Source organism: Syngnathus typhle, linkage group LG22 (genome assembly GCF_033458585.1).
Source record: "Syngnathus typhle isolate RoL2023-S1 ecotype Sweden linkage group LG22, RoL_Styp_1.0, whole genome shotgun sequence".
Lineage (NCBI taxonomy): Eukaryota > Metazoa > Chordata > Actinopteri > Syngnathiformes > Syngnathidae > Syngnathus > Syngnathus typhle.
In genome coordinates, this window is record NC_083759.1 from 8,175,687 (window position 1) to 8,201,887 (window position 26,201).

At 41.4% G+C, this 26,201-nt stretch overlaps 2 protein-coding genes across 5 annotated transcripts; both read left to right on the forward strand.

Annotated features, from left to right (window-relative positions):
• Nucleotides 1-47: 47 nt before the first annotated feature.
• Nucleotides 48-11,099, forward strand: dtl (denticleless E3 ubiquitin protein ligase homolog (Drosophila)). Of its 3 annotated transcripts, XR_009711416.1 has the most exons (16): nucleotides 48-282; nucleotides 748-885; nucleotides 958-1,050; nucleotides 1,125-1,186; nucleotides 1,287-1,407; nucleotides 2,978-3,043; nucleotides 3,114-3,229; nucleotides 3,309-3,382; nucleotides 3,458-3,564; nucleotides 3,648-3,752; nucleotides 6,142-6,254; nucleotides 6,348-6,437; nucleotides 6,536-6,659; nucleotides 6,859-7,481; nucleotides 9,463-9,590; nucleotides 10,056-11,099. XR_009711416.1 is itself a non-coding variant. In XM_061270740.1 (15 exons), exons 1-15 carry the CDS (start codon nucleotides 231-233, stop codon nucleotides 9,526-9,528), a joined length of 1,950 nt encoding a protein of 649 aa, XP_061126724.1. In that variant the 5' UTR covers nucleotides 48-230; the 3' UTR covers nucleotides 9,529-9,976. The 3 variants fall into 3 exon arrangements, 1 of the variants encoding a protein (XP_061126724.1); XM_061270740.1 differs by lacking the exon at nucleotides 10,056-11,099 and having other exon boundaries at nucleotides 9,463-9,976; XR_009711417.1 differs by lacking the exons at nucleotides 48-282; nucleotides 748-885 and having other exon boundaries at nucleotides 1,030-1,050; nucleotides 1,125-1,218.
• ppp2r5a (protein phosphatase 2, regulatory subunit B', alpha isoform) lies at nucleotides 10,984-25,291 on the forward strand. 2 transcript variants are annotated; one of them, XM_061270743.1, is made up of 14 exons: nucleotides 11,070-11,207; nucleotides 12,283-12,337; nucleotides 17,935-18,131; nucleotides 18,999-19,100; nucleotides 19,301-19,393; nucleotides 20,538-20,668; nucleotides 21,142-21,201; nucleotides 21,354-21,462; nucleotides 21,619-21,672; nucleotides 21,854-21,904; nucleotides 21,980-22,099; nucleotides 22,293-22,420; nucleotides 22,643-22,744; nucleotides 22,888-25,291. In XM_061270743.1, the coding sequence occupies exons 2-14, from the start codon at nucleotides 12,307-12,309 to the stop codon at nucleotides 23,042-23,044; spliced, it is 1,335 nt and encodes a 444-aa protein (XP_061126727.1). In that variant the 5' UTR covers nucleotides 11,070-11,207; nucleotides 12,283-12,306; the 3' UTR covers nucleotides 23,045-25,291. The 2 variants fall into 2 exon arrangements, with proteins under 2 accessions (XP_061126726.1, XP_061126727.1); XM_061270742.1 differs by lacking the exon at nucleotides 12,283-12,337 and having other exon boundaries at nucleotides 10,984-11,207.
• Nucleotides 25,292-26,201: the final 910 nt, after the last annotated feature.

Consider the following 26,201-nt stretch of genomic DNA (forward strand, 5'->3'; position numbering starts at 1 on the left):
TGGCGCAAAGAAAGCGGAAGTGAAAGTTCCCCCGGAGCGGAAGTGGCTGTATGAACCAATGGTTGTTCGGAATGCTGGTTTAGCGCGGAATTCAGTCACCGCGTTCAGACGATCGGTTCGCGGGAAAGAAAGACACATCAACACAGCGTACTCCTACTAGATAAGAGGAATAACAAATACACATAAATATATTTTGGAATTATCAGATCGGTTCCAACTGAAACATAGGGATGCTTTTTCGTTCAATAATTGAAAATCGTCTCGGCAGACAACGGCAGAATGGTAAAACAGAATATGCGTTTTTCAAAAGAACAATTCGTTCTGTTTAACGGAAGCTATGATACTTTGGTTATAAATATATGTGTGCTATAATAGTAATACTACTACTTTAAAATTCGCACAACCCAAGTTGTTTTGTTATGTTGGGTTTCACTGAATTCACTATCATTGCCGTTTAAAATTGGTGATCTACTTGTCTGAGGTTGTGTTTTGTCTTGGTTAGTAGCTGACTTGATCAATGTACAATTGATATTTGATTAGATAGATGAATTCCTTAATTTGTTATAAATTCTGACGTAATACATCATTGAGGTATTTTCATTGAATTGTTGCTCTAGTATTTGACTTGTTACACATTGAGTTCCAAACGTGATTTACATTTACCACTGCCATTGACCATAGCAGTTGTCACATTGACTCAAAACGTAACATCTTTTAAATTATGTTTTTATGCATTAATCTGTCCAGCATTACCTACTCAAACCCGGACCATGTATCCCCTGAGCTCCCTCCTGGAAGGCTACCAGTGTGTTCGCAATGATGAACATATCTCCTATGGCAGCCTTGTTGATTCAGTCCCCCCATTTGGACTATCCTTCTCCTCTGGTAAAGCACTTGATACTTATCATCAGATGATCACTTGCCGTTTGACACCAAGCTGTATTCATGTTCTTACAGCGAGGGAGATTCAGGATGTTCTGGCTGTGGCAAATGAAGAAGGCATTGTTAGGATTTACAACACTGAGGGGCGAGGAGACCGACTTCTGAAAGGTGCAGCATGACACATTTTCTGCAGCCTCACATCCTTTTGGAATAGAATAATTTAAGTGTGTGTATACTTGCAGAATGGCTGGCTCACGAGAATGCTGTCTTTGACATAGCATGGGTGCCTGGGGAGTCTCAATTGGTAAGATGTAATGCCATCCCCTACCTATCAATGTACGTATAAACATTGCACACAAAGCTTTATTTTACTATTTTTTTTTATTATCATGCATCCACCTTAGGTGACTGCTGCAGGCGACCAGATGGCCAGGTTGTGGGACGTGAAGTCAGGCGAACTGTTAGGTGGCTTCAGAGGCCACCTCTGCAGCCTCAAATCTGTTGCATTCACTTCAGAGGACAAAGGTGTGACTTCTTAGTTTTCAAAAAGCAGCTTGGTGCAGAGTGAATGAGTGGTTAGCACAGCCGTCCCACAGTTTTGAGGTTGTTTTCAAAATAAATGTCGTACCATATTTTACGGACTATAAATCACTTTTTATTTTTTCATAGTTTGGGTGGGGGAGGCGACTTATACTCAGGAGCGACTTATATGTGAAATTATTCACACAATTTTACTTAATCATTAACACATTACTTACTTACTAGTATAGTTGATCACTTCACATTATTATTATTACTTCATCACGGTTATTTTCATTTTAAACCGCATGAGGGTGCACTATGGCTGTGGAATAATTGGAGCCTCACTGACAATGAGTTCCATTCACTGACTTCCGGAGTCAGGAGATTTGGTAATTTGGAGTGACACAGATGGTTCGATAAACTTGTTATTTATGTTATAGTTATTTAACATGTAGTTTATTAAGAGTAGCAACGTATATGTTGTTAGACTTCAGTAGCGAGGACGTGAAGAGGAAGAACGATCCAGGGCGCTTGCTTAGAGCACACAAGCGCTTGCTTGTTGAACTCTAGTTTTGTGAAATAAAGAGCCGGTTACCAAACCCACGTCTTGCCTGGTACTTTGGTAACGCTACTATATAGTTATATACGTAGATCTGTGGAATAGTTGGAGCCGCAACTGACGACAAGGCTGACGTCAGCGGCGCACGTAGGTCCGGAGTCAACAGCTGTTTTTTGTGTTTTTTTTTTTTCTAATTGACACAGAGGACGAATATTCCAATGGATTTAATGATTAGGAATGACACGGATGGTTCGTTAGAATTGTTGTTTATATTACATTTATTTGATATATTTAGTCTAACGTCAGCGGCGCACGTAGTTCCGGCGTCAACAGCTGTGTTTTTTTTTTTTTTTAAGTGACATAAGACAAAGATTCCAATGGATTTAATGATTTGGAGTGACACGGATGGTTCGATTGTTGTTTATATTACCGTAATTTTCGGACTATAAATCGCTCCGGAGTATAAGTCGCTCCAGCCATAAGATGCCCAAAAATGTGAAAAAAACATATACAAGTCGCTCCGGAGTATAAGTCACATTTTGGGGGGCAATTTATTCGACAAAATCCAACACCAAGAACAACTGAATGTTACGTCAGGCCCGTTCTCAGCTCCTCGTTTGTGTTTATGTCACGTTAGCATACCGTATCGTTTAGTCTGTTGTTGCTGGTTCATGTCTGTTCTTGGTGTTGGATTTTGTCAAATAAATTTGACACTACGGTGCGACTTATATATGTTTTTTTTCCTCTTTATTGTGCATTTTATGGCTGATGCGACTTGTACTACTTTTAGTCCAAAAAATGCAGTAAATATTTTAAATTGTTTTTAGGTGTGAATTTGAGTGTAGCCACGAGCCACTAAATTTAACTCTGCCCTTCGCCCGAGTGAGATGGGATAGGCTTCAGATCATCTGTATTACTAGTGAAGTATTAGAGAAAATAGATGGACATATAACAACTATGTTTACAAAAAATAAATATTTTCCTATTATATTAACGTTGTTCGTCTTCTCACAGCTGTATTCTGTACTGGCGCAAGAGATGGAAATATTTTGGTGTGGGATACCAGATGCAGCAAAAAAGGTACAAACTTACATTTATTTTTCATCATACTTTAACAGATTGAACTTATTACAATTTGTATTCTTCATAGATGGTTTCTACAAACCAGTGAAACAAATCCAGGGTGCTCATAACAAAGCAGAGACAAACCCCCTATCGAAAACAAAGAAAAGACGACTCAGTGTTCGTGGCATGGCTCCCAGTGTGGTGAGTTTCCTTGACGTAAAAATGTTCAAGCAAATGGAGCCTTGTGTTGCAGCAATTCTGACCATCCCATGTTTTGCAGGACACCCAGCAGGGTGTCACTGTGGTGTTATTTCAAGATCAGCACACTCTCATCTCCTCTGGGGCAGTTGATGGGTTAGACGCACCTCCTCGTATTTTATGTTGAACTTTGATTATCAGGTTAATCATGTTTGTTTTTGACCTTAAAAGGTTTGTGAAGATGTGGGACCTGAGGAAAAACTACACCGCGCACCATCACCAACCTGTAGCCCTGCAGACGTACCCGTATCCCGGCTCTTCTATGCGTATGCGTCTCGGTTAGTTCTGCACTTTGGACTCTTCCTCACATGAACTTGTATTCAAATGACAGTAAAAGTGACACGTTATTCTTGTATTATAGGTTATTCTGGTCTTGTCCTGGACTCCACGAGGTCTAATGTCATGTGCAACTGCACTGATGACAACATTTACATGTTCAATGTCAGTGGAATCAAAACTACACCAGGTAAACCAAAAACTATACTTATTAACAAAACAGGACTTCCAGTGTAATTTTTAACCAGTTCTCGTCACTAGATGGAGCTATAAACTAAAAGGAGTACAGTAAGATAACCTTTAATAACTACCGTATTTTCCGCCCTATAAGGCGCACCTAAAAACCTAAATTTTTATCAAAAGTCGACAGTGCGCCTTATAGTCCGGTGTGCCTTATATATGGATCAATTGATGAATTTGTTGATCCATACTGGTTGTACACAGTGCTCTGCCAAAATGTTTTAGTACGTTTTAGTACAACTAGTAAATTACAAGGTCGCATCGCTTCCCAACATTACGGTAACTGTAGTCAGGGGGCGTCACCGAATAGCTGTTGTACCCGCGAGGCTATTTCATTTCAAAATAGGCTGCTCCGTTAATGTTTCGAGTAAATCTACGGATCGATATGGAAGGGAAACATAGGTAAGTAGTACCAATGCGTTAGATTCAACTTTAGTCAGTTCCGATCATTTTATAGGAGATCGTTTGAGAACCGCAATTGTTTACACTTTGCTGAGGCTCATGGGAGATTGCGAGTTGAGGCTCATGGGATTTTGCGGATGGCTAATGCTATAACAATAGCTGCTATACGCACCAAGCTATTTCATGTCAAAATAGGCTGCTCTGTTAATGTTTCAAGTAAATCTATGGATCGATATGGAAGGGAAACATAGGTAAGCAGTACCAATGCGTTAGATCGAACTTTAGTCAGTTCCGATCATTTTATAGGAGATCGTTTGAGAAACGCGATTGTTTACACTTTGCTGAGGCTCATGGGATATTGCGAGCTGAGGCTCATGGTATTTTGCGGATGGCTAATGCTATAACGATAGCTGCTATACGCAGCAAGCTATTTCATGTCAAAATAGGCTGCTCTGTTAATGTTTCGAGTAAATCATGGTAAACCAGCTCAGTGGCCTAGTGGTTAGAGTGCCCGTCCTGAGACTGGAAGGTTGTGGGTTCAAACCCCGGCCGGGTCATACCAAAGACTGTAAAAATGGGACCCATTGCCTCCCTGCTTGGCACTCAGCATTAAGGGTTGGAATTGGGGGTTAGAAGGAGTGGAGCTCTTTACAAGCCCTAGGCTTCGTCTCCCTCCTTGCACAGTTATTGATATAATAATATGTGCTAAACAATAAACTAAAACTAACTAAACTAAACTAAATCTACGGATCGATATGGAAGGGAAACATGGGTAAGTAGTACCAATGCGTTAGATCGAACTTTAGTCAGTTCCGATCATTTTATAGGAGATCGTTTGAGAAACGCGATTGTTTACACTTTGCTGAGGCTCATGGGATTTTGCGGATGGCTAATGCTATAACGATAGCTGCTATACACAGCAAGCTATTTCATGTCAAAATAGGCTGCTCTGTTAATGTTTCGAGTAAATCTACGGCTCGATATGGAAGGGAAACATAGGTAAGTAGCACCTAAAAACCTAAATTTTTATCAAAAGTCAACAGTGCGCCTTATAGTCCGGTGCGCCTTATATATGGATCAAGTGATGAATTTGTTGATCCATACTGGTTGTACACAGTGCTCTGCCAAAATGTTTTAGTACGTTTTAGTACGACTAGTAAATTACAAGGTCGCATCGCTTCCCAGCATTACGGTAACTGTAGTCAGGGGGCGCCACCGAATAGCTGTTGTACCCGCGAGGCTATTTCATTTCAAAATAGGCTGCTCCGTTAATGTTTCCAGTAAATCTACGGATCGATATGGAAGGGAAACATAGGTAAGTAGTACCAATGCGTTAGATCGAACTTTAGTCAGTTCCAATCATTTTATAGGAGATCGTTTGAGAAACGCGATTGTTTACAGAGGGCTCGTTGGTTATTGGCTAGTGGGTGCATACCGCAACCCTAATCAACCTCAGTTTATTGCAGTATAGCTTCCATTTTATGCGCCTTAAAGTCCGGTGCGCCTTATATATGGACAAAGTTTTAAAATGGGCCGTTCATTGAAGGTGCGCCTTATAACCCGGTGCGCCTAATAGGGCGCAAAATACGGTACACAGAGGGCAACATTTTCAAGAGTAAAAACATGTAATAAGGAGTCTCAATTTAAACTCACAGGTTTTGTTTGACTTAAGAAACATTCTATATTTTCTCAAAAACTTGTCCAAATGCTGACTTGTACAACTTCTGTGATATTTTATTCGAGAGGTTTCACATTAGTCTTATCGTAGTCGTGATGTCGACAGGGTCGGTTTGCAAGACGGACCTGTTATGAAATTCATTACAACACCTGCACAGTTTAAAAATGATACTGACTCAAACAGTCACTGCAAAAGTTACTCAAAAATTTTGGCCCACAGTCATGTTTTTGTTTCTCATTCCAGTTTTTTTCCCCCACAGAGGCTGTGTTCAGTGGCCACCAAAACTCGTCTTTTTACATCAAATCCACAATTAGTCCAAATAACCAGTTCTTGGCCAGTGGCTCAAGTGATAACCACACATACATATGGAAGGTACATCATAATTTCGTTAAAAAAAAGTAAACGCTTATTTATTTGCCATGAATCCAAATGATCAGAACACCTGTACATAATTTTCCATTTCAGATCTCTGATCCTACGCAGCCTCCCATGACTCTTCAAGGCCATAGTGAGGAAGTGACATCTGTTGCATGGTGCCCAACAGACTTCACTAAGGTGAGATGATGGTCTTGAAAGCATTCAAGCAAAGCAGGTAGGAAGATTGATTTCTTCTTTGTTTATATATAATTTTCAATTCTCTTCTCTAATGGCAGATCGCTTCCTGCTCCGATGACCACACTGTGCGCATCTGGCGCCTACGTCGTGAAATGGGCGGAGAACAGTCATCAGTGGGAGAGGCCAATCTTGTTGGCTGGGCACGTCCAAAAAGTCCACGCAGTAAGGAAATCTTTTGTAAATAGCTGATAAATTACTATACAGACCGATTACTATCCATCCTTAATTGTTTTATAACTCGCTCTATTGACACACCTACAATGTTTTTTTTTCTGATGTCATTATGTTGTGCTTTGTCATAAAAAAAAATAAACACTATCTCATATTATTTGCTGAATCTTCATTTGATCTGTGTTTTTAGAACTTTCGAATCCCACTGAGACAACACTTGCTAAGGAGCAGATGGTTGGGAGCATTGGAGGCCTGGCCTCTCCGTGCCTCGCCTCCTGTGCTCCCAGTGGTGCCGCCTTACCGCTCTCCTCCAGCACCACCTCACCTGTCCATTCTCGGCAAGCCAAAGCTGCTAATTATCAGAGAACTTCCATTAAGTCCTGGCTCTCCCCCAGTCAAGGATCTCCAAGCCAAACGAGCGCTCTACTGTGTAAAGTTCTGAGTCCGTGTCCTCAGAGCCCAACAAATTGCACTTCTCCTTTGGTACCGCGAGCCAAACGCAGGCTGGAGACTGTCAACGGCTCAACTGATGAATGTGAGGGCACAAAGCTGAGCGAGTGTGTCTCCGAACTCTACCCTGTTGCCAAAAGGTGCAAGGGGCAGTCTGGCATTGCCCGCCCAGCTCAAGGGGATCACACAGACAATCATATTGAGGAAGGCCGAGAGTTATCAATACAGTCTGGAAAAGAAAACTACTGCCCTGGGGTGAGAGACTGGCTGTCAGCAATGGGCCAAAAGATGAGAGGAAACTCTCGTAGCCCTCGAAGCCCCAGTGCTCCAAAGAAACAAGAGGGCAAGACGCCAGCATCACCAGTAAGGATTTTGAGCAATTCCGACCAAATGTCTTGTTGTCCCTCCAAATATTTTAGCTTTATTATTATTATTTTTAAATTGTTCTTTTCTATTCTATGTTCTAACATATTAATATTTCTCATTGACTTGCATGTTTAACATGGATTTGGGTTGACTGAGTCACAAGGAATGCATTAAAATGCACATGATGGGTCTGTGCTATTCCTGGATGCTTGCAATTACTAAATCCCTGCAAAATGGCACGGAATAAATTACAAGCATTAGCCCAAATAGGATATTAAGTCTGGGTTTGTATAGAAAGGTTCAGGGTTCACACCAGACTCCCATTATAGACGTACAAACTACATCCTTGCATGACACAAGTACCGTAATTTTCGGACTATAAGTCGCTTTTTTTTTTTCATAGTTCGGGTGGGGGGGGCGACTTATACTCAGGAGCGACTTATATATGTTTTTTTTTTTCAAACATTTTCAAAAAAAAAAGTGGAACCGCAATGTAGCAAGGGATTACTGTAATTTGAATTTCAAGTGACGTCAGCAGCGCGACGTCGCGTCACCAGCAGCTTCGTCAACTCAATCTTTGTCCTTTATGTAAACAACCGCCGTGCTGCTGACGCGACGTCGCGTTAACCAAGTTCAAGGAAAGACGTGGGTTTGGTAAACGGCTCTTTATTTAACGAAACAAACTTACAGGCGTGTGGCGGCGTGGACTTCCAGCCACGGAAGTGGAAGAGAGCTCCATAGAATAGGACCGGGCGTGCGTAAAAGCCATGACCGAGCCCCATCCACCGTCCCTGGACAGCCACCCGGCTGAGCGCCGGCCCTCGACTTCCATCCCCGAAGGTGAAAGACAGCTCGGTAGAGTAGGACCGGGCGTGCGTAAAAGCATTGTCCGAGCCCCATCCACCGTCCCTGGAGAGCCACCCGGCCGAGCGCGGCCCCCACTCAGCAGCGCGGCGGTTGTTTACATAAAGGACAAAGATTGACTCGACGGAGCTCTCTTTCAATTCCGTGGATTGAAGTTGGGGGCCGGCGCTCGGAGCTCTCTTCCACTTCCGTGGCTGGAAGTCCACGCCGCCACACGCCAGTAAGTTTTTTTTGTTAAATAAAGAACCGTTAACCAAACCCACATCTTTCCTTGAACTTTAACGCTACAATATAGTGATATAGTAGATCTGTGGAATAACGACGAGGCTGACGTCAGGGCGCACGCGCGGCGTTGTTCAGAGACAAAGGACGAGGAATTTGATCAATGGATTTAATGATTTAGAGTGCACAGATGGTTTGATAACATTATTGCTTATATAATAGTTATTTGACATATGATTTATATATCGTTATATGGGCCTGTGGAATATTTTGAAGTGCAAGAGCCGTCAGCGGCGCGCACGCATTGTTGACAAAGGACGATTGATGGATTTAATGAATTGGAGTGACGCCGATGGTTTTATTAACGTGTTATTTATGTAATAGTTTTTTGAATAACTCTAAATTTTACGTCAGGGTCGTTCTCAGCTCTTAGTTTGTGTTCACGTCACGTTAGCATACCTATCGTTTAGCCTGTTGTTGCTCGTTCATGACCGTTCTTGGTGTTGGATTTTGTCAAATAAATTGCCCCCCAAAATGCGACTTATACTCCGGAGCGACTTATATATTTTATTTTCACTTTTTGGGGCATTTTATGGCTCGTGCGATTTATACTCCGGTGCGACTTATAGTCCGAAAATTACGGTAGTTTAACTTGCACCTCGCAAGACACAAAAAGTGATTTTATTTTTTTTTTTCTTCCTGCTCTTTACGGCAGCTATCATGATTCAGTCATGATTCAGGCATTCTGAATATGTTGCCAGTCAAGAAAATCACGCTCAGGTCTCTTGCAACTTCATTGTTATGAACTGAAAAGAAATTCGCAGACCATGATGCAAGATGCCACTGAAATAAAACCTGCAGTTAAATTTTTTCTCTAATTTCTCCTTTTCAGACTTTGAACTCACCGCGAAACATGAAAAAAATCTCCTCCTATTTCACGAGGAGAGGCACAGACTGACCCATCAGCATCCATGAGTAGTGCCTCAACATTTTTGACGCTGTGCAGTCACTGACTGACAGGTGTGTAATGAAAAAAAAAAAATGTTTTACTCTTCCATGCTACACTTATTTGACACAACTCTTTCCATTTTATCTGATTGTTGATGCAAAATCTATTAAGATCCAGATAAATTGTCTCATTAAGCACATAAGTTAACGTAGTAATTATTCAGTTCATCTTGGAGCCCTAATATGAACATGTTTAGTTTATCAACTATCTTATCAAGTACATCAACTCATTTCTGCTCACCATTTCTGTTCTTATGCTCCAGTTGTTAATATGTACAAAATAGCAGGTGGTTATTTGTGACACCCTGTTGAATGGACAGATTTTTATTAAAATGAAAATATTTCAAAACTATAAATGGCGTTCTGGGCTTGATTTTCATGTCTATCTACTACAGAAACTTCTGTACCTTTACTGTATTTGTTTCCACGTGACACGTTATTGGTTAAAAGGTTTCCTGTTTTGTACAATCTCTTCAGTGATTGCTCCCTGGGAACGTCAATCAAAAACCCGCCATGCCATGCAGTCTAACTGTCTCGGTCGTAACACAACCACACAGCGGTGGTGCTGCTGGGGTCGTTTATGACTGCCGACTCGCTTCAGAGGTTTGGTTATTTAGACACATCGAAGAAAATATTTGTTTTACCGGATGGTGCCGAATTGTAATCGTCGTTTTGGTAGGGGACATAATTAGCATCGTGTGACACGCTGAGGCACGCGGCTAACTTTTAAGTGTTTAAGGCGTAGAGGATAGAGGGAATTTGAACTTCATCGACCGCGAGTGAAAATACTCCGCCTGCAACCAGCATGCAAAAGCGGCCTGTGTACACGGATTTTTCTTAAATATATAAATTTTGATTGATTTACTTCCTTATAAAAAGGGCATCACAGCTTTATACGGCGCTACTACCCTTTTCGCCTCTGATCGCGATGGTGGAACAATCCTTCAGTATCTGTCTAAAGTCAGCTATGCTAGAAAGCTAGTCGTGCTAGGTAGGTGTTAGCTACCAGCGCACAGTACAGTACTGTGGTTAGCCAGCTGCGTACATTCACACATCGACAACTTCATCGCGGTATCGCAATTAGATTTGCGAGATACACGTCTATATTTTATAAACATTTAAGCAAAACAGTGTTGAAGTAACTCCTCGGCTGTTTTTTCTTCGTACAGGCGAGTGACTTGTTTGTTCCCAGAGGCTATGTCGAGTTGTACTTTGGCTATTTTGCTTTGCTTGTTGAAGATCGTCCCCATAAAACAGCAAGGCATAGATAAGATGCAGCCTCCTCCGACATGCAATGTCGGATCACGCTGAGTAACGTCGCAGGTTTTTGGCAGGTGGCGAGCGTCAAGTTGTGCAGGTTGCTCCCCATTTATTTGCGGATGTGAACGCTCCAGGGGCGGAAACACAGTGAGGAGAAAACCTTGTTTTTGCAAATCTGACGAGGAGCGCCACGGCGGATCGTCCCCGGGCTGCGCATCAAAATGTCGGCCATCTCTGCAGCCGAGAAAGTGGACGGATTTACGAGAAAGTCGGTGAGGAAGGCCCAGAAACAGAGAAAATCTCCCAGCTCGTCTCAGTACAGGACTCAGATCGCCCCGGTGGAGCTTTCACCGCTGCCTCAGCTCAAAGGTAAAGAGGATGATGAGGAGGATGGAGGTCTGGTGGGTGTTTAAAATAGGCCATCCCTGTGACACATGCTATGCCCACTTGCCCGGAATCACACCTTGATCACACTTCCACCCTCTATATTCAACCAAGTGTGTGGAACTGAACGTGAACTTTGAAGTCAGTTTGCATTAACACTGATTCAAGATGGCAAGCCTTCTAAAAGAAGACAAGGGCCACCTGTTGCTTTGGCTTTGTCAGTTCTAGCTATGTCATGCAGTGTTTCCTGATATTTATTGAGCCACGGCACATATTTTACATTAGGAAAATGCACAAGGCACACCTTTCCAATGAAAAATAGCAATTAGGTTTGGTTAATTGTACCTCTTGCCATGAAGTGGAAGAGCATTTAGTTTTTTGTGCCTGCTGCTATTTCACTGGAATAGATCACCGGTGAATGCATTCTTTTTTGTAGTAAATAATTCCCTTCATACAATTACACATACACATACAATTGGATAATGTCAAGTCAGGTCACTTCAATGCAGCTCTGTATTTGCAAAAACTGCTCTCTGAAGCCACCTTGCCATTGATGGGTGAGGAATTGTTCTCCTATTTGACATTTCGGTTTTCTGTCTTGTGTATTATAAATCCATCCCTCCATTTTCTGTACCGTTCTTGAATTACATGCCTGTCTGGATCAAATGCTCATGTACTGCTCATAGCTTGCGGGTTGTTGGTGTGCCACCATGCTCTAAGGCAGTGCTTCTCAATTATTTTCTTTTACGCCCCCCCCCCCCCCCCCTAGCAAGAAGAAAACTATTCGCGCCCCCCCTTCCCCACCGTGACTATCCTAACTTGTCTTGTAAGTCGTAAAATGTTGCACTGTTTGAGAAGCACTGCTCTAAGGGCACTTTCGTGTATGACGGTGAGCAAGTAACAAATGAAAAGTGACAGTATGGGTTGGTCAGCGGAGCATAAAGTGTAACGTTGATGGTGCTGTTGGGTTGGATATTTTGTCGGGTTTAAAATCGTATATCTATAATGTTGCCACTCGTTTATTGTTACATGCACAGCTATGTTACTATTGTAATGGCAGGTTTTGGGTCCTGACTGGTGGACTATGAAGATGCTTCAGGCCTCCTGCGGTTGGGGTATGTAGAGCTCCCCGTTGTGTGATAGGCACCTAAAACATGAGTCACTCAGAGACCACCGTTGCCGTGACAACCTAAAGCCTCAAGAGCAGACCAGGAAGAAGGTTTATTTTCAAAATACAGCCTTCGTAATTGAGCTTAATATATGTATTGGTTAATATGATGAAATGCAAAACCCTGCACACTGGACGACAGTTCTAGGAGTTGGAATGGATTATCAGCATATTTCATCTAGGTGTCCTCTGTAGTTGATATACATTCCATAGTAAGTCTCAGCGTATTACATATTCTGTGTGCTTTAATCAATTACTACACTTTTGGTTTCCTCTAATCCTTATTAAGGCAGCTGACATTTGAGCTTGACTTCTTCACTGTTTCGTTATAGTAGCAATATAAAGTGGGGCTTTTGAACAATACTTAAATGTCAAGGACGAGGCACACGTCTATTCCGGTGCCTGTTCAGAAGAACTTGGTTTTCATCTTCTTTGTTGCTCCAGGCTTCCCAAAAACAAGTGCCTGCAGCTTGAAAGGAGCGGTGTCAAGTTGCCCTCATGAGGCTGTTAGGATTATGTGAAGCCAGATCACGATGTGTTAAGCTCTATCAGTTAAGACTGCCACAGGAATGTGTTTGAGACCTAGCTTGCCAGGTTTCTTTCTTAGTTATACTAATTTTGAAGTCATGTGCACACGGAAGCAAATCACAGCGAGACTGTGCTGCCGCCCTGTCATTGGACTTATGCAACGTTAGAATTGTTTAGTATTGCTTTTGATAATTCTATCATTGAAAACGTGGGCATCTACCCTCCCATTCAACGACTCCTGGTCTTTGTCTAAGTGACACTTTAACCTGCTTTAAACAGCGACTGTAGCAGCATGCTTTCAATGTGTACACTGTACACGTGAGAAAGATAATTTTAGCAACTGCTACAACTGCAAACATTCCACCAAATCGGTACACCAATTCTTTGATGACCATAGGTGAGTTTCACTTAGCTTTCGAAAGAAATTGGTGCTGAATAAAAAAAAAAATGAAAAAAACTGTACATTTTTATCGCTTGTGAAAAATATAAATTTGACCAAGATTTCTGCTGAACCCTAGAATGACCCAAGCATTGTTGGAAAGCCTTAAAACATGCCACGAAATAGAATGTTATGTCACCGCCATTGTCATCTTGGTGCAAGACAAAAAAAACGTTTGTTCAGAGGTCACCAGACCAGCATGCTCACTTTGTTTTTGTTGTCACTGCTCGGTTAATCCTATGAAATGTTGCTCGATACCAACAGGGCGGGTATTAATGTCAAGGAGTTTTTACATGGGGGACTTAAGATTGTTTAAATATGATATAAATATCTTTGATTTGGTTAATAATGAGGTGGCTCGGTGGCGCACTGGCTAGCGCGTCCGGCTCACAGCACGGAGGGTGCGGGTTCGATTCCACCTCGTTTCCAAAAGTGAAACCGCGATAAACGAATCGCAATGTAGCAAGGGATTAGTGTAATTTGAATTTCAAGTGACTACAGCAGCGCGACGTCGCGTCAGCAGCAGCTCGTCTAATCAATCTTTGTCCTATTGCCGCGCTGCCTCGTCGTTATTCCACAGATCTACTATATAACTATACTGTAGCATTAACAAAGTTCAAGGAAAGACGTGGGTTTGGTAAACGGCTCTTTATTTAACAAAACAAACTTACAGGTGTGTGGCGGCGTGGACTTCCATCCACGGAGGTGAAAGAGCTTGGTAGAGTAGGACCGGGCGTGCGTAAAAGCATTGTCCGAGCCCCATCCACCGTCCCTGGACAGCCACCCGGCCGAGCGCCATCGCCCGACTTCAATCCACGGAAGTGAAAGAGAGCTCCGGAGCGACTTATATATGTTGTTGTTTTTTTCACTTTTTTGGGCATTTTATGGCTGGTGCAATTTATACTCCGGTGCGACTTATAGTCCGAAAATTACGGTACTCACCCTTTGAAAACAACTAACAGGAGGTTGTATATTGATAGTGATGGAAATAATTTACCGTATTTTCCGCCCTATTAGGCGCACCGGGGTATAAGGCGCACCTTCAATGAACGGCCCATTTTAAAACTTTGTCCATATATAAGGCGCACCGGCCTATAAGGCGCATAAAATAGAAGCTTTACTGCAACAAACTGAGGTTGACTAGGGTTGCGGTATGCACCCACTACCCAATAACCAACGACCCCTCTGTAAACAATCTCGTTTCTCAAACGATCTCCTATAAAATGATTGGAACTGACTAGAGTTAACGCATTGGTACTACTTACCTATGTTTCCCTTCCATATCGATCCGTAGATTTACTCGAAACATGAACAGAGCAGCCTATTTTGACATTAAATAGACTCGCGCGTATAGCAGCTATCGTTATAGCATTAGCCATCCGCAAAAACCCATGACCCTCAGCTCGCAATCTCCCATGAGCCTCAGCAAAGTGTAAACAATCGCGTCTCTCAAACGAGCTCCTATAAAATGATCAGAACTGACTAAAGTTCGATCTAACGCATTGGTACTACTTACCTATGTTTCCCTTCCATATCGATCCGTAGATTTACTCGAAACATGAACAGAGCGGCCTATTTTGACATGAAATAGCCTCGCGCGTATAGCAGCTATCGTTATAGCATTAGCCATCCGCAAAAACCCATGACCCTCAGCTCGCAATCTCCCATGAGCCTCAGCAAAGTGTAAACAATCGCGTCTCTCAAACGAGCTCCTATAAAATGATCAGAACTGACTAAAGTTCGATCTAACGCATTGGTACTACTTACCTATGTTTCCCTTCCATATCGATCCGTAGATTTACTCGAAACATGAACAGAGCGGCCTATTTTGACATGAAATAGCCTCGCGCGTATAGCAGCTATCGTTATAGCATTAGCCATCCGCAAAAACCCATGACCCTCAGCTCGCAATCTCCCATGAGCCTCAGCAAAGTGTAAACAATCGCGTCTCTCAAACGAGCTCCTATAAAATGATCAGAACTGACTAAAGTTCGATCTAACGCATTGGTACTACTTACCTATGTTTCCCTTCCATATCGATCCGTAGATTTACTCGAAACATTAACAGAGCAGCCTCTTTTGACATGAAATAGCCTTGCGCGTATAGCAGCTATCGTTATAGCATTAGCCATCCGCAAAAACCCATGACCCTCAGCTCGCAATCTCCCATGAGCCTCAGCAAAGTGTAAACAATCGCGTCTCTCAAACGAGCTCCTATAAAATGATCAGAACTGACTAAAGTTCGATCTAACGCATTGGTACTACTTACCTATGTTTCCCTTCCATATCGATCCGTAGATTTACTCAAAACATTAACGGAGCAGCCTATTTTGAAATGAAATAGCCTCGCGGGTACAACAGCTATTCGGTGGCGCCCCCTGACTACAGTTACCGTAATGCTGGGAAGCGATGCGACCTTGTAATTTACTAGTCGTACTAAAACGTACTAAAACATTTTGGCAGAGCACTGTGTACAACCAGTATGGATCAACAAATTCATCACTTGATCCATATATAAGGCGCACCGGACTATAAGGCGCACTGTTGACTTTTGATAAAAATTTAGGTTTTTAGGTGCGCCTTTTAGGGCGGAAAATACGGCACTATGTTTCTACATGTCTCTGTGTTGTAACAACAGCCACTGTGCTACGAATGGACCATCCGGGTATTGAATATCTGTTTCCCATGAGAGTTGACCTCTGCTGCAAGAGGTTACTGAAATACTGGATGCTAAAATGGAAAATTGTTGCATAACCCAGCTGCATTAGCTCTTGCAGTACTTCTGCTAATATCCGACATATTTCAATTATACAGTAATGAGAATTTTCCGCGGATCCGCGGATTTCCGTGTTTTTTTTCCGTCTAAAGTATTTTCGTGAATCGTATAAATCCGTTGAAAAAAAAAAAAAAAAATTATATATGGGGTAGGCAGCCGGCTAGCTGGCCGAGCAACGTTGGCCTCGGTGACTCTCGCGGGCATTCCAACCCCCCCTCCCCCAGTTTGTCTCACCATCAGACCGGTTTGTGGCCGTTGTTTTCTCATGAATAGTTCTGTCTTTCTCTTCACACGTTCTGACTTGTATACAAAACATGCCGAGTCATGAAAAGAGGAGCAAAGAGTTTAGTTGCCCATTACTGAACCAGGCGTGCACACATCAGGTCAAAAGTAATCTCATTATATCGTCTATTAAGACATTGCATATACTGTATCCTTTATTTACATAGGCATAGCTTGTCCTTATGATATCATGTAGGTGCGTGTCTTTGTGTTTTCAATGGCACTTGTGCAACTTGGGGATGTGCAAGCAAATGCTTTGGAAACATCAAGCAGGCTACCAAATGTGCTTTGTTTGTGTGACTACATCATTTTAGATTCAGGGCTAAGTATGCCTAGTTTTCGGGGTGTAAAAGAAATCAGTTTTCGTTCTGATGCATCAAGGCAAAAATAGTATCACATTGTTGGCGGTAAAATAATTTGACTCAAGTCTATAAAGAGACACAAAGACACAACTTCAAGCATGGATTTCAAATTCAAGTGGGGTATGTCTAATCCAAATTTGACCGTTGCTTGTGTTGTTTGTAGAAAAACAGTAGGCTAAATCTGTCATCTTATGAGTAACCATAATATTGAATAATAGAAAATAATTATGTAGAGTATTTGTGAAAGGTTAACTTGGGCTTAAGGTTACAAAGGGAATGTTCATCTTGTACAATTTCCAGTTTAGAATTATTTATGATCATTGATAATCATACGTATAAATATTTAATGCCGGTCTCAAATGTTAACAGTTCTGCTATGCTGATTTTTTTTGGTGGTTATACATTTCCGTTTTGTAGCAAAAGCACATTTAGGTCCCCTCACCTTTTCTAATGCCCTCACAGTTGCATAAGTGCTTCGTCGCATGTCAAAACCATCATCCGCTGATGTCTCCATGAACAGGGAGCTGATCTGTGATCGGATCTGAAACACTGAGTCCATGATTATGGTACCACTTCATACACAATATTAGTTTGGTTCTGGTTGTGTGAGAAGACATTTTGCCTTATGCATATGTAGCTGCAGTCTGAGTGTCGCCGTGGAAACCCAACTATTTCTCAAGGCACGCCCCAACCACAATGGCATCACACTTTTGGGTGCCAAACGAGAGAATGGCAACATTTACAGGGCACATTTAAGCAACTCCATACTTAGTTGTAAGATGCTCAGCATGTTGAACTCATCTTAGAGATTTTGACCTTGCACAAAGTGACTGAAGTCAGAGCGATGCTACTCTCAGTAGGATGCTGTCCTGTGGCCACAGTGATTACCTACGCTGTGCCCAAATATAACATCAGCATGCAGTGTACCTGTCTGGGTGGCCTCCAAATGCTGTTAATAGCTTGGCTGGGTTGGACAGCTTTAATAACCATGGACAGAATCACAGTCTAATCCATAAAAGGCTTTACAGTCAAAGCTGGGAATGACTAGACTCCCTCTTTGTGACTCATTATCTTCAAAAGTATGAACAACATGTATTCCTTCATTTAGTGATTGGTGGTGGCGAGCACTCTCTCCATTTTCCCTTGTGTGATTTCAGACGCTCCCTCCACTGAGCAGCAGGAACTTTTCACCCAGAAACTCCAGCAGTGCTGCATGCTCTTTGACTTCCTGGACTCTGTGACGGACCTGAAGAGCAAGGAGATCAAGAGGGCCACACTGAATGAGTTGGTGGACTATGTGTCCACCAACAGAGGAGTGCTTGTTGAATCTGCATACCCTGAGATCACCGCGATGGTCAGTATAGCTTGCAGAAGGGGAATCAGGATGCACTGCCTGCTAAATAACCCTAACCTGAAAAAACATGAAGCACAATTTGCAGCCACTACATGAGCGAATTGTGTCATTTGGGAGACTATTTTTTTTTAGTATCTACTATAGAGTTGAGGTTTAGGTGTTGATCTTCTACACATGCTGTGGGAAACATCGCATGCACTCTAGGGGATTACAAAATGGAAGCTGATCATGTGTCTACTGTCTAGACAGGTTTTGTCATGTCAGCTGTATATGGGATATACTTTGTTACCATTTTGCCATGTCCATTCTAGCTGAAATGCTGGAAGGGCTTGTGTTTAAACAGGTTTGCTTATATTATCATGTTCAACCCAAGAGAAGCTTAGGACCGCCCCCTCATTTCAATAATATTTTCTTGTTTATTGGAGTGTGAACACTGCCCAAATAAAAAATAGAATAAAAGTGAAAATAAAAACTTAATAAAAAATGTTTTAAAATAATTGAAACTTGTAATTAAAAATATTATACTATATAGAAATAAAAACAACAAAAATGTATAATACAAGTAAATTAGATACAAAAAAATAAAACATCTAGAATTTAAAAATAAATGTGGAATAAATGCAAAAATATAAGTATGATAACATTAACAGTTTATATAATGTATTTTTAAGTTATATATTAGTTTTAATTTGCTTTTATTTTCACTATTTGTTTTTGATTTTTGTCAATTTTGGGCCCCCATAAATGACTTGCCAGTTAGCTCACAGAAATTATGATAAAAAAAAAAAAGCTCCCAGTGTTAAGTCGACTTTTGACATTTTAGTTCCTATGTATATGTTTAATTAACAGCATCATTCCTCTCCACAGATCAGCACAAACATATTCCGTACACTTGCTCCAAGCGACAACCCAGATTTTGACCCGGAGGAGGATGAACCCACTTTAGAAGCTTCATGGCCACATATCCAAGTAAGGATATGATTTTGTTGCTTCTCTTTATTTCCATAGAGCTGCATCCCGCTGGGAGGGGCCTGTGCTGAGATGTTTTAGAATTTCCTAAAATACATTTTGATGCAAAGCGTGTTTTGTCGCTGCACTGACAATGTCGCAAATGCCACTAGCAGAAATCAATCAAGAGAGTAAACAATTTTTTTAATTGAATCTTTCAGCTTGTCTATGAGTTTCTTCTGCGTTTCCTCGAGAATCCGGATTTCCAGCCCAGTATTGCAAAACGCTACATTGATCAGAAGTTTGTACTTCAGGTAAGCAATTTTTCAGCAATTACTTTTGCAAAAAATATCACATGTCCACTGTTTCATAATTAAGGTCTTGATAAAATTGTTGGTCAAGTATGTAAGTAAGAACATGCAAGGAATTTGTCTCTGAGAGTATGAGTCATATGCACTGTAGTTAGTGTACAGGAGTCCATCACTCTACAGCTCCGCAGGAACCAAAGGGCCTGGAATGTTGGCTTGGCTGCATCAGAGGTGCCGGGACTGATTTTTCCATGATGAGAGCGTGTCGTGGGGAGCTTTAAATAGCTGCCTGTTGTTTTGCTATTTAGGATGAGACGAGAGGGCTGCGGTTGGAAGCAAATTGACAGGGTGGTTGGATGGAGGTTTGGGTGGCAAGTGTGACGTGGGAAAAGAAATACATCAGTTTGGTCAATTTAAGTCCTCCTATATGCAGACGTTTAAAGTCGCTGCAGTGAAAATAGCTCCTTTTCTATAAAGTCGTATGCTAAAATGGTCATTGTGCATTTGAATAGTACGGAAATCTTTGGCGTCGTAATAATGGTTCATTATGTGCAAGTATTCATACCTAAATGCTTTAATCAAGTCTCTTGCCACTCACGTGGTCACTCACATTCCTTGGCTAAGAAATTTGACTCTATTATAAAAATAAAAATAAAATGTTTTGATGAAATTCCAATTCATTAGTATGACTGCAAATTGTGCAAACGAGCTTGCATGCACAGTGACAATTTTCTAAACATGTGGAGGCTTAAATATATCCTATCACCCGTACCACAGAGGTGCTGGTGATATAAGATAACTGGAAGATTGGTGCCATCCTATGCTGAGCCCAGAATTCCTTTTTGAACTCCATACCTCGTAATGGTGACTCATCGCATGTAATGCCGCAAATTCGTTAGATGTGACACGGCGGGTGCATCCATTGCATTTGTTTTACACTCTGCACACACTTCCTCTTTTATCATATGTGGTGCTCGTACAAGCCCTACACAAACTAGTGTGAGTCATAAGGTTACCTTTCTCCAATGAAATAACTTTCATTATGAGTTCATTGCCAAGTGAGTTTGTTTGACAGTCCTTAACTATATCATAACAAAACCTGAATAAGTACTCCGACTTTCATGGAATTTTTTCCCCTCTGTCGTCTTAGCTTCTAGAACTGTTTGACAGCGAGGATCCAAGAGAGAGGGACTTCCTGAAGACCATCCTGCATCGGATTTATGGAAAGTTCCTCGGGTTACGAGCCTTCATCAGGAAGCAGATCAACAACATCTTCTTGCGGTGAGTTAAACATGTTTTGTGTTTCTATTACTAATGATCGTGTCCTTTGGAGAATTGAAAAAAAATCTAAACGCCACCAAATATAACTTAATTGGACTTTGTGTGGGAAAGAAAGGAGATTCATTATTAACTCATGCCCGCGTCGGTCATAAGTACGAAGTGCAGATGGAGGCGTCAAACATTGCCGACAACGTGTGCATTCTTTACAGCCCCCGTTGCTGCGTGACAATGGGATTTGGATGAATCAAACAGGGGACCCTTAATGTCGTTTCCAAAAGGCAAGGGTGCCAAAATGGATGCGCCCACTTGGACCATCTGCTATGCCAGATAAAAATAGTGCCATCGTTGTCAGGCGTTGTATGTACATACCAAAAGTGTGTGGTGAACACAGGAGATAAATCACGTATTTGTCGCTCAGCATAATGCAAGTGGTTGTATTTATTCCATTAACATTTTACTTGTTGTGTTTGTAGGTTTATCTATGAGACTGAACATTTCAATGGGGTTGCTGAGCTCTTAGAAATTCTAGGAAGGTGAGTGTATGGTCACACAATTAACTTTCAAGTTCTTAAAAGATCTCTAGACTGCAATATTTTTAGTCTATTTTGATTTGAACTCGACTCCTGGTTATGTAATTGCTTTTAGTGAAGGAATATATAATGATGACTGTGTTTCTTGTGTGCAGTATCATCAATGGGTTTGCACTGCCTTTGAAAGCAGAACACAAACAGTTCCTGATGAAGGTGCTCATCCCATTGCACACAGCAAAGGGACTGGCTCTCTTTCATGCTCAGGTAAGAATGTTTTTACAACACCCTCTAGTGGTTATGGTATAATGTGGCTTTGATTCATAATCACAATAACCGAGAAAAAAGAATCATTTTGTGCACAGTCGTCCTGTTGATGCTGGTTTATCCTTGTCATGGGATATCAATTATCTTGTCTTTCAGCTGGCATATTGCGTGGTCCAGTTCCTGGAAAAGGATCCGACACTAACTGAACCGGTAAAATAAATAAATAAAAGAAATAAACATTCCTCCTACTCCGCAGACTATGCGAGGGTGCTACAATTAGTCACGCTGCAGAGAATTCTGCCGTTGGTGCTAAAACCCACCTACTCAACTGAGAGAAAGATACATTTTGCACATTGAAGGAGTCCCCAATGAATTCTCGTGTTATATTTAGGTTATCCGAGGCTTGCTGAAGTTTTGGCCCAAGACCTGCAGCCAGAAAGAGGTACATTTATAAAAATCCATGTGCATCAACCGCAGCTGGTTTTCTTATGGCTTCATGTTTGTTGCGTCTCAACAGGTGATGTTCCTGGGTGAGATTGAGGAGATCTTGGATGTCATTGAGCCTACACAGTTCAAGAAAATCCAGGAGCCATTGTTCAAGCAGATTGCCAGATGTGTGGCCAATCCACATTTTCAAGTAAGTTATGATTTAGCTAATTACAAATGTATGTTGTCACGTTTTTTTTAGTCTGTTAATTTCTCATTTTTATGTTTAGTTTTAGTATTGGGGTGAAAAAAGTCAGCCCCTTTTGTTAACCACCAAAATGGCTCTCAGTCACCTGTATGGAAACTTGAAACCATTGCAGATTATTTTCCCTCCATCCCAACAGGTAGCAGAGCGAGCGCTGTACTTCTGGAATAATGAGTACATTCTCAGCCTCATCGAGGAGAACATCGACAAGGTTCTCCCCATCATGTTCTGTAGCCTGTACAGAATTTCCAAAGAGCACTGGAATCCGTACGTACTTTTCACATTAAGGTGCCGAAGAAGAGATAACTCCAGTTGACACTTTTTACAAGCTGTCATTTCATTTGAAAACCAAGACAGAAAATTTGCTTTTGTCTACATGTGATTGTTGTTCTTTCAATTATAATGGAAACTAAGTATTAGAAACAGACACCTATTGATTAATCTGTACCAGTTTTCCTGTTGTTGTTATTGACACATTGTACATTTTAGGACTATCGTAGCTCTGGTCTACAATGTGCTGAAGACACTGATGGAGATGAACTGTACACTCTTTGATGAGTTAACCTCCTCCTATAAATCAGACCGGCAAAGGTGAGTTCAAATCACTAATCATCAATGTCGTCGTTTTCCGCGCATCATGTATTAGGGAGAAAATTATTTTAGTGTCATCATTCATTTCAAATAGCTGGATAACAAACATGAAATGCTTATTGCTCTGGTTTGACCACGTTCAGGGAAAAGAAGAAGGAGCAGGACCGCGATGAGCTGTGGAAGAAGCTGGATGAGCTGAGGCTCAGCAACAGTACACTAGAACAGAACAACAGCCACAAGCTCCTAAGTGTTCAGAACAACAACAAGAATAGCAATAATAATAACCAGAATAGCCAGTGAGGTTTTGTCTTTAATGGACTGACTTCATCTCCAGGTTTGTCGGGAAAGGATGAACACAGATGGGGAGGAGGGGGTGGAGTGGTGTTGAGACACCTCAGCAATTTTAGAAAACATTGAGTGACTTTGAACGCCTCAAGGAAAAAGATTTGACATTACCGGCACTATATCGTTGATTTTTCTGCTCTCATTGTATTCCGTGTACACGTCGGCGGGGGGGGAGAAAAAAATGACTTGAATTCAGCAACTCAAGATTGTTTCTGCCACAAGACTCAGATTGTTTCTGCCACCAGCTGAATCTCTCAACAAAGATGTCTATTTTGTACTGTCGTCGCTGCCAACACTTGTGTGCTGCTGACCTTGGGGGTGCAGTTAAGAGGCAGACGGGACCACGCCCACCAGGAGACTTGCTGAAATGTACACAAAACAACCTCCAATGATAGAGGTGGAACAATCATTCTAAACATACCAATTGATTGTGTCTATGTCTGGATCTTGCAGGGGTGTTTGGAGTTGAATATTGTTCTTCACAGTTAGTTTTACATTTCAGGTAAATAATTTTTTTTTTATCTGGGTGAAACCATGGGAGCAGCACAGCAGCTTTTATTCCGAGTATTTACACTGAAGTATTGACACAGGGCTTTCAATTTCCACTTTTTAGCCTGGATTAGTGTTAGGAGGTGAATTGATAATTGCGTGATCATGTTGGGGGATACTGTGACGCTGCTGTCATGTCTTTCAGTATATTAATAGACAAATATATACTGCGAATAGCTGTTAGCTTAGTGTAAAGCCTGGAAACCAATACAAAATTTACAGTGCATCCGTTTTTTAGAAACAAATTAAAAAACAGTCTTTGCCCAAAAATGTTTTTGTTTTAAATCAAATTTTCGCGTTTCCAGTCTTTATGCAAAGATTCAGCATAGGATGTATTTCTGTCATGTCTAACTACACAGGCAGGGAAGCAAAGTATTTTTTTTTTTTTTTTATTACTTTGAGTTATTTCTGTAAAAAAAAAATGTAGAGGGGAAAATAAGGCATACAGTACTATATTTTTCCAGAAATTATTTTTTTGGCAGTCCATTTCACAAATGGACTAAACTGGGTTGCCAGGTAGGCTTGATGATTGTACAGTATATTAGTCGAATGGTTATACTTTTATTAGGGATGCACCGATACCACTTTAACGGGCTGCGTCAAGTACATTTGTGTCTTGGAGACAAGCTGGAGAAATGTTGTCTCTGCGTGACAGCAGCCTCCGTCACAGCTTGACGAGATTTCAAAATTCATTTTTCAGAGCATAATTTGCAGTTGGCTGTAATGTTATCATCTGTGTTTACCTTAAAGTATTTCAGCACCACTGACATGACTCCACCAACTGTCAGGCTGATGAAGTGGTATTGGTTTGGTAATATCAGAGCCTTTTTATAAGTACAAGTAATAATATATGGAATCTGCACCAATTCTGGTATTGGTATCAGTGCTTCCCTAATTTGTATGCTAGCTTGGAGGTGATTTAAAAAAACAATGCCACTCTATTTAAAGGGGACCTATTGATTATATGACGTTGTTGGTTCAGTTATAAATGTTTCAAAGTATTAATGTAAATGTACAGTAACATAACACACAGGTTCTACCTGTGAGATGAACGGTTTTATTCTACTGTCAGGTCCAGATGATGATGATAGTTTGTCATGTGGTTGACAATTTAGTAGTAAAATGTAAAGTTCCTTTCTGACCACCTCCCCTTTGGCAAGTTTAGGGAAGGCCTTAAAGATACTCTCCTGACCCTATAAACCACGTTTCATATATATTAAGATTCAATTCACTGATGGAATTGTTCAAACGTCACTGTAGTGTTGTCATTGCGCATAAACGACAACTGGTCATGAAATACACATTTTCCAGATTTCCTCGCGTCAAGATGTATCATGAAGTAGTGAAACAAGAAAATAAACACTTTGTTGTTTTGAGAAGGAAACTTTACTACCTGTTCTTCCTGATTCTCTTATGTCTATAAGTAAACTTTTTTCCTTGTAGTTGTTAGGAATGGGTGGTCTTCAACTGTCATTTTTAACTTCAAATATTTTCGTTCGGTTTCTCTGCTGCCTTTCTGACGGTACAGCATTCCAACATCCATGATGTTTAAATTTACTCGTTTGCGCTGGAAACGGATAGAACCTGTTTTGTAATCTCAGATTTTTCTGAGATTTCCCTCATGAAATAAAGTCCACTATCTTTCTATTCCAAGCAGAGAACACGCTTGTCTTTTTGCTCCCACCAGTTGTAGTCCACCATAGTGGTCACAAGACTGCGACATTATTCCTACCATGCTGTGCTCGATTTGGCACACTGTTGTTAAATGCTATCCTCGAAATACTTTAAATTCTTTAAACTTGTATTCTGGCGTTTGATTTGTACAATTGGTTTATGCATAATATACGTGCGTGTGCAAATTAGTGGACTGTATTCAGTCACATTATGGCACAGGTGTCAAACTTAAGGCCAGATACGGCCTGCCACATCATTTTATGTGGCCCGCGAAAACAAATTGTGCATCAAATCCGTGTGTCATTACTTGAATTGCAAATTGTCTTTACTTTTCATAATACCTTTTTTTTTTTAAATATTTGACCAGTTTTTACTCGTCTGATTTGAAAATGAGTTATTTGTCAGTTTGTTTTGTAGCTTTTACTGTATATAATATGAGATGTTCATACATTTATTTGGGTTGACAGTCACAATGGCCCTCCGAAAGAAGCTACGACTACAATGAGGCCCGCGAAAAAAAATAAGTTTGACACCCCTGCATTATGGGAAACGTTTTTCATTGATCAATCCATCCATCTTCTTCCACTTATCCGGGGTCGGGTCGCAGGGGCAGCAGCTTCAGGAGGGACTCCCAGACTTCCCTCTCCCCAGCCACTTCATCTAGCTCATCCCGGGGGATCCCAAGGCGTTCCCAGGCCAGCTGAGAGACATAGTCTCTCCAGCGCGTCCTGGGTCGTCCCCGGGGCCTCCTACCGGTGGGACATGCCCAGAACACTTCCCCAGGGAGGCGTCCAGGAGGCATCGTGATGAGATGCCCGAGCCACCTCATCTGGCTCCTCTCAACGTGGAGGAGCAGCGACTCTACTCCGAGTCTCTCCCGGATGGCCGA

Bases quoted from the DNA above. Each gene is read 5' to 3' on its own strand.
- dtl (XM_061270740.1), top strand. From the start codon at position 231: ATGCTTTTTCGTTCAATAATTGAAAATCGTCTCGGCAGACAACGGCAG. The intron at 283-747 runs GTAAAACAGAAT...TAATCTGTCCAG, and splicing joins CGGCAGACAACGGCAGAATG to CATTACCTACTCAAACCCGG. The intron at 1,051-1,124 runs GTGCAGCATGAC...GTATACTTGCAG, and splicing joins AGGAGACCGACTTCTGAAAG to AATGGCTGGCTCACGAGAAT.
- ppp2r5a (XM_061270742.1), top strand. From the start codon at position 11,060: ATGTCGGCCATCTCTGCAGCCGAGAAAGTGGACGGATTTACGAGAAAG. The intron at 20,669-21,141 runs GTGAGTTAAACA...TTGTGTTTGTAG, and splicing joins ATCAACAACATCTTCTTGCG to GTTTATCTATGAGACTGAAC. The intron at 21,905-21,979 runs GTACATTTATAA...GCGTCTCAACAG, and splicing joins AGACCTGCAGCCAGAAAGAG to GTGATGTTCCTGGGTGAGAT.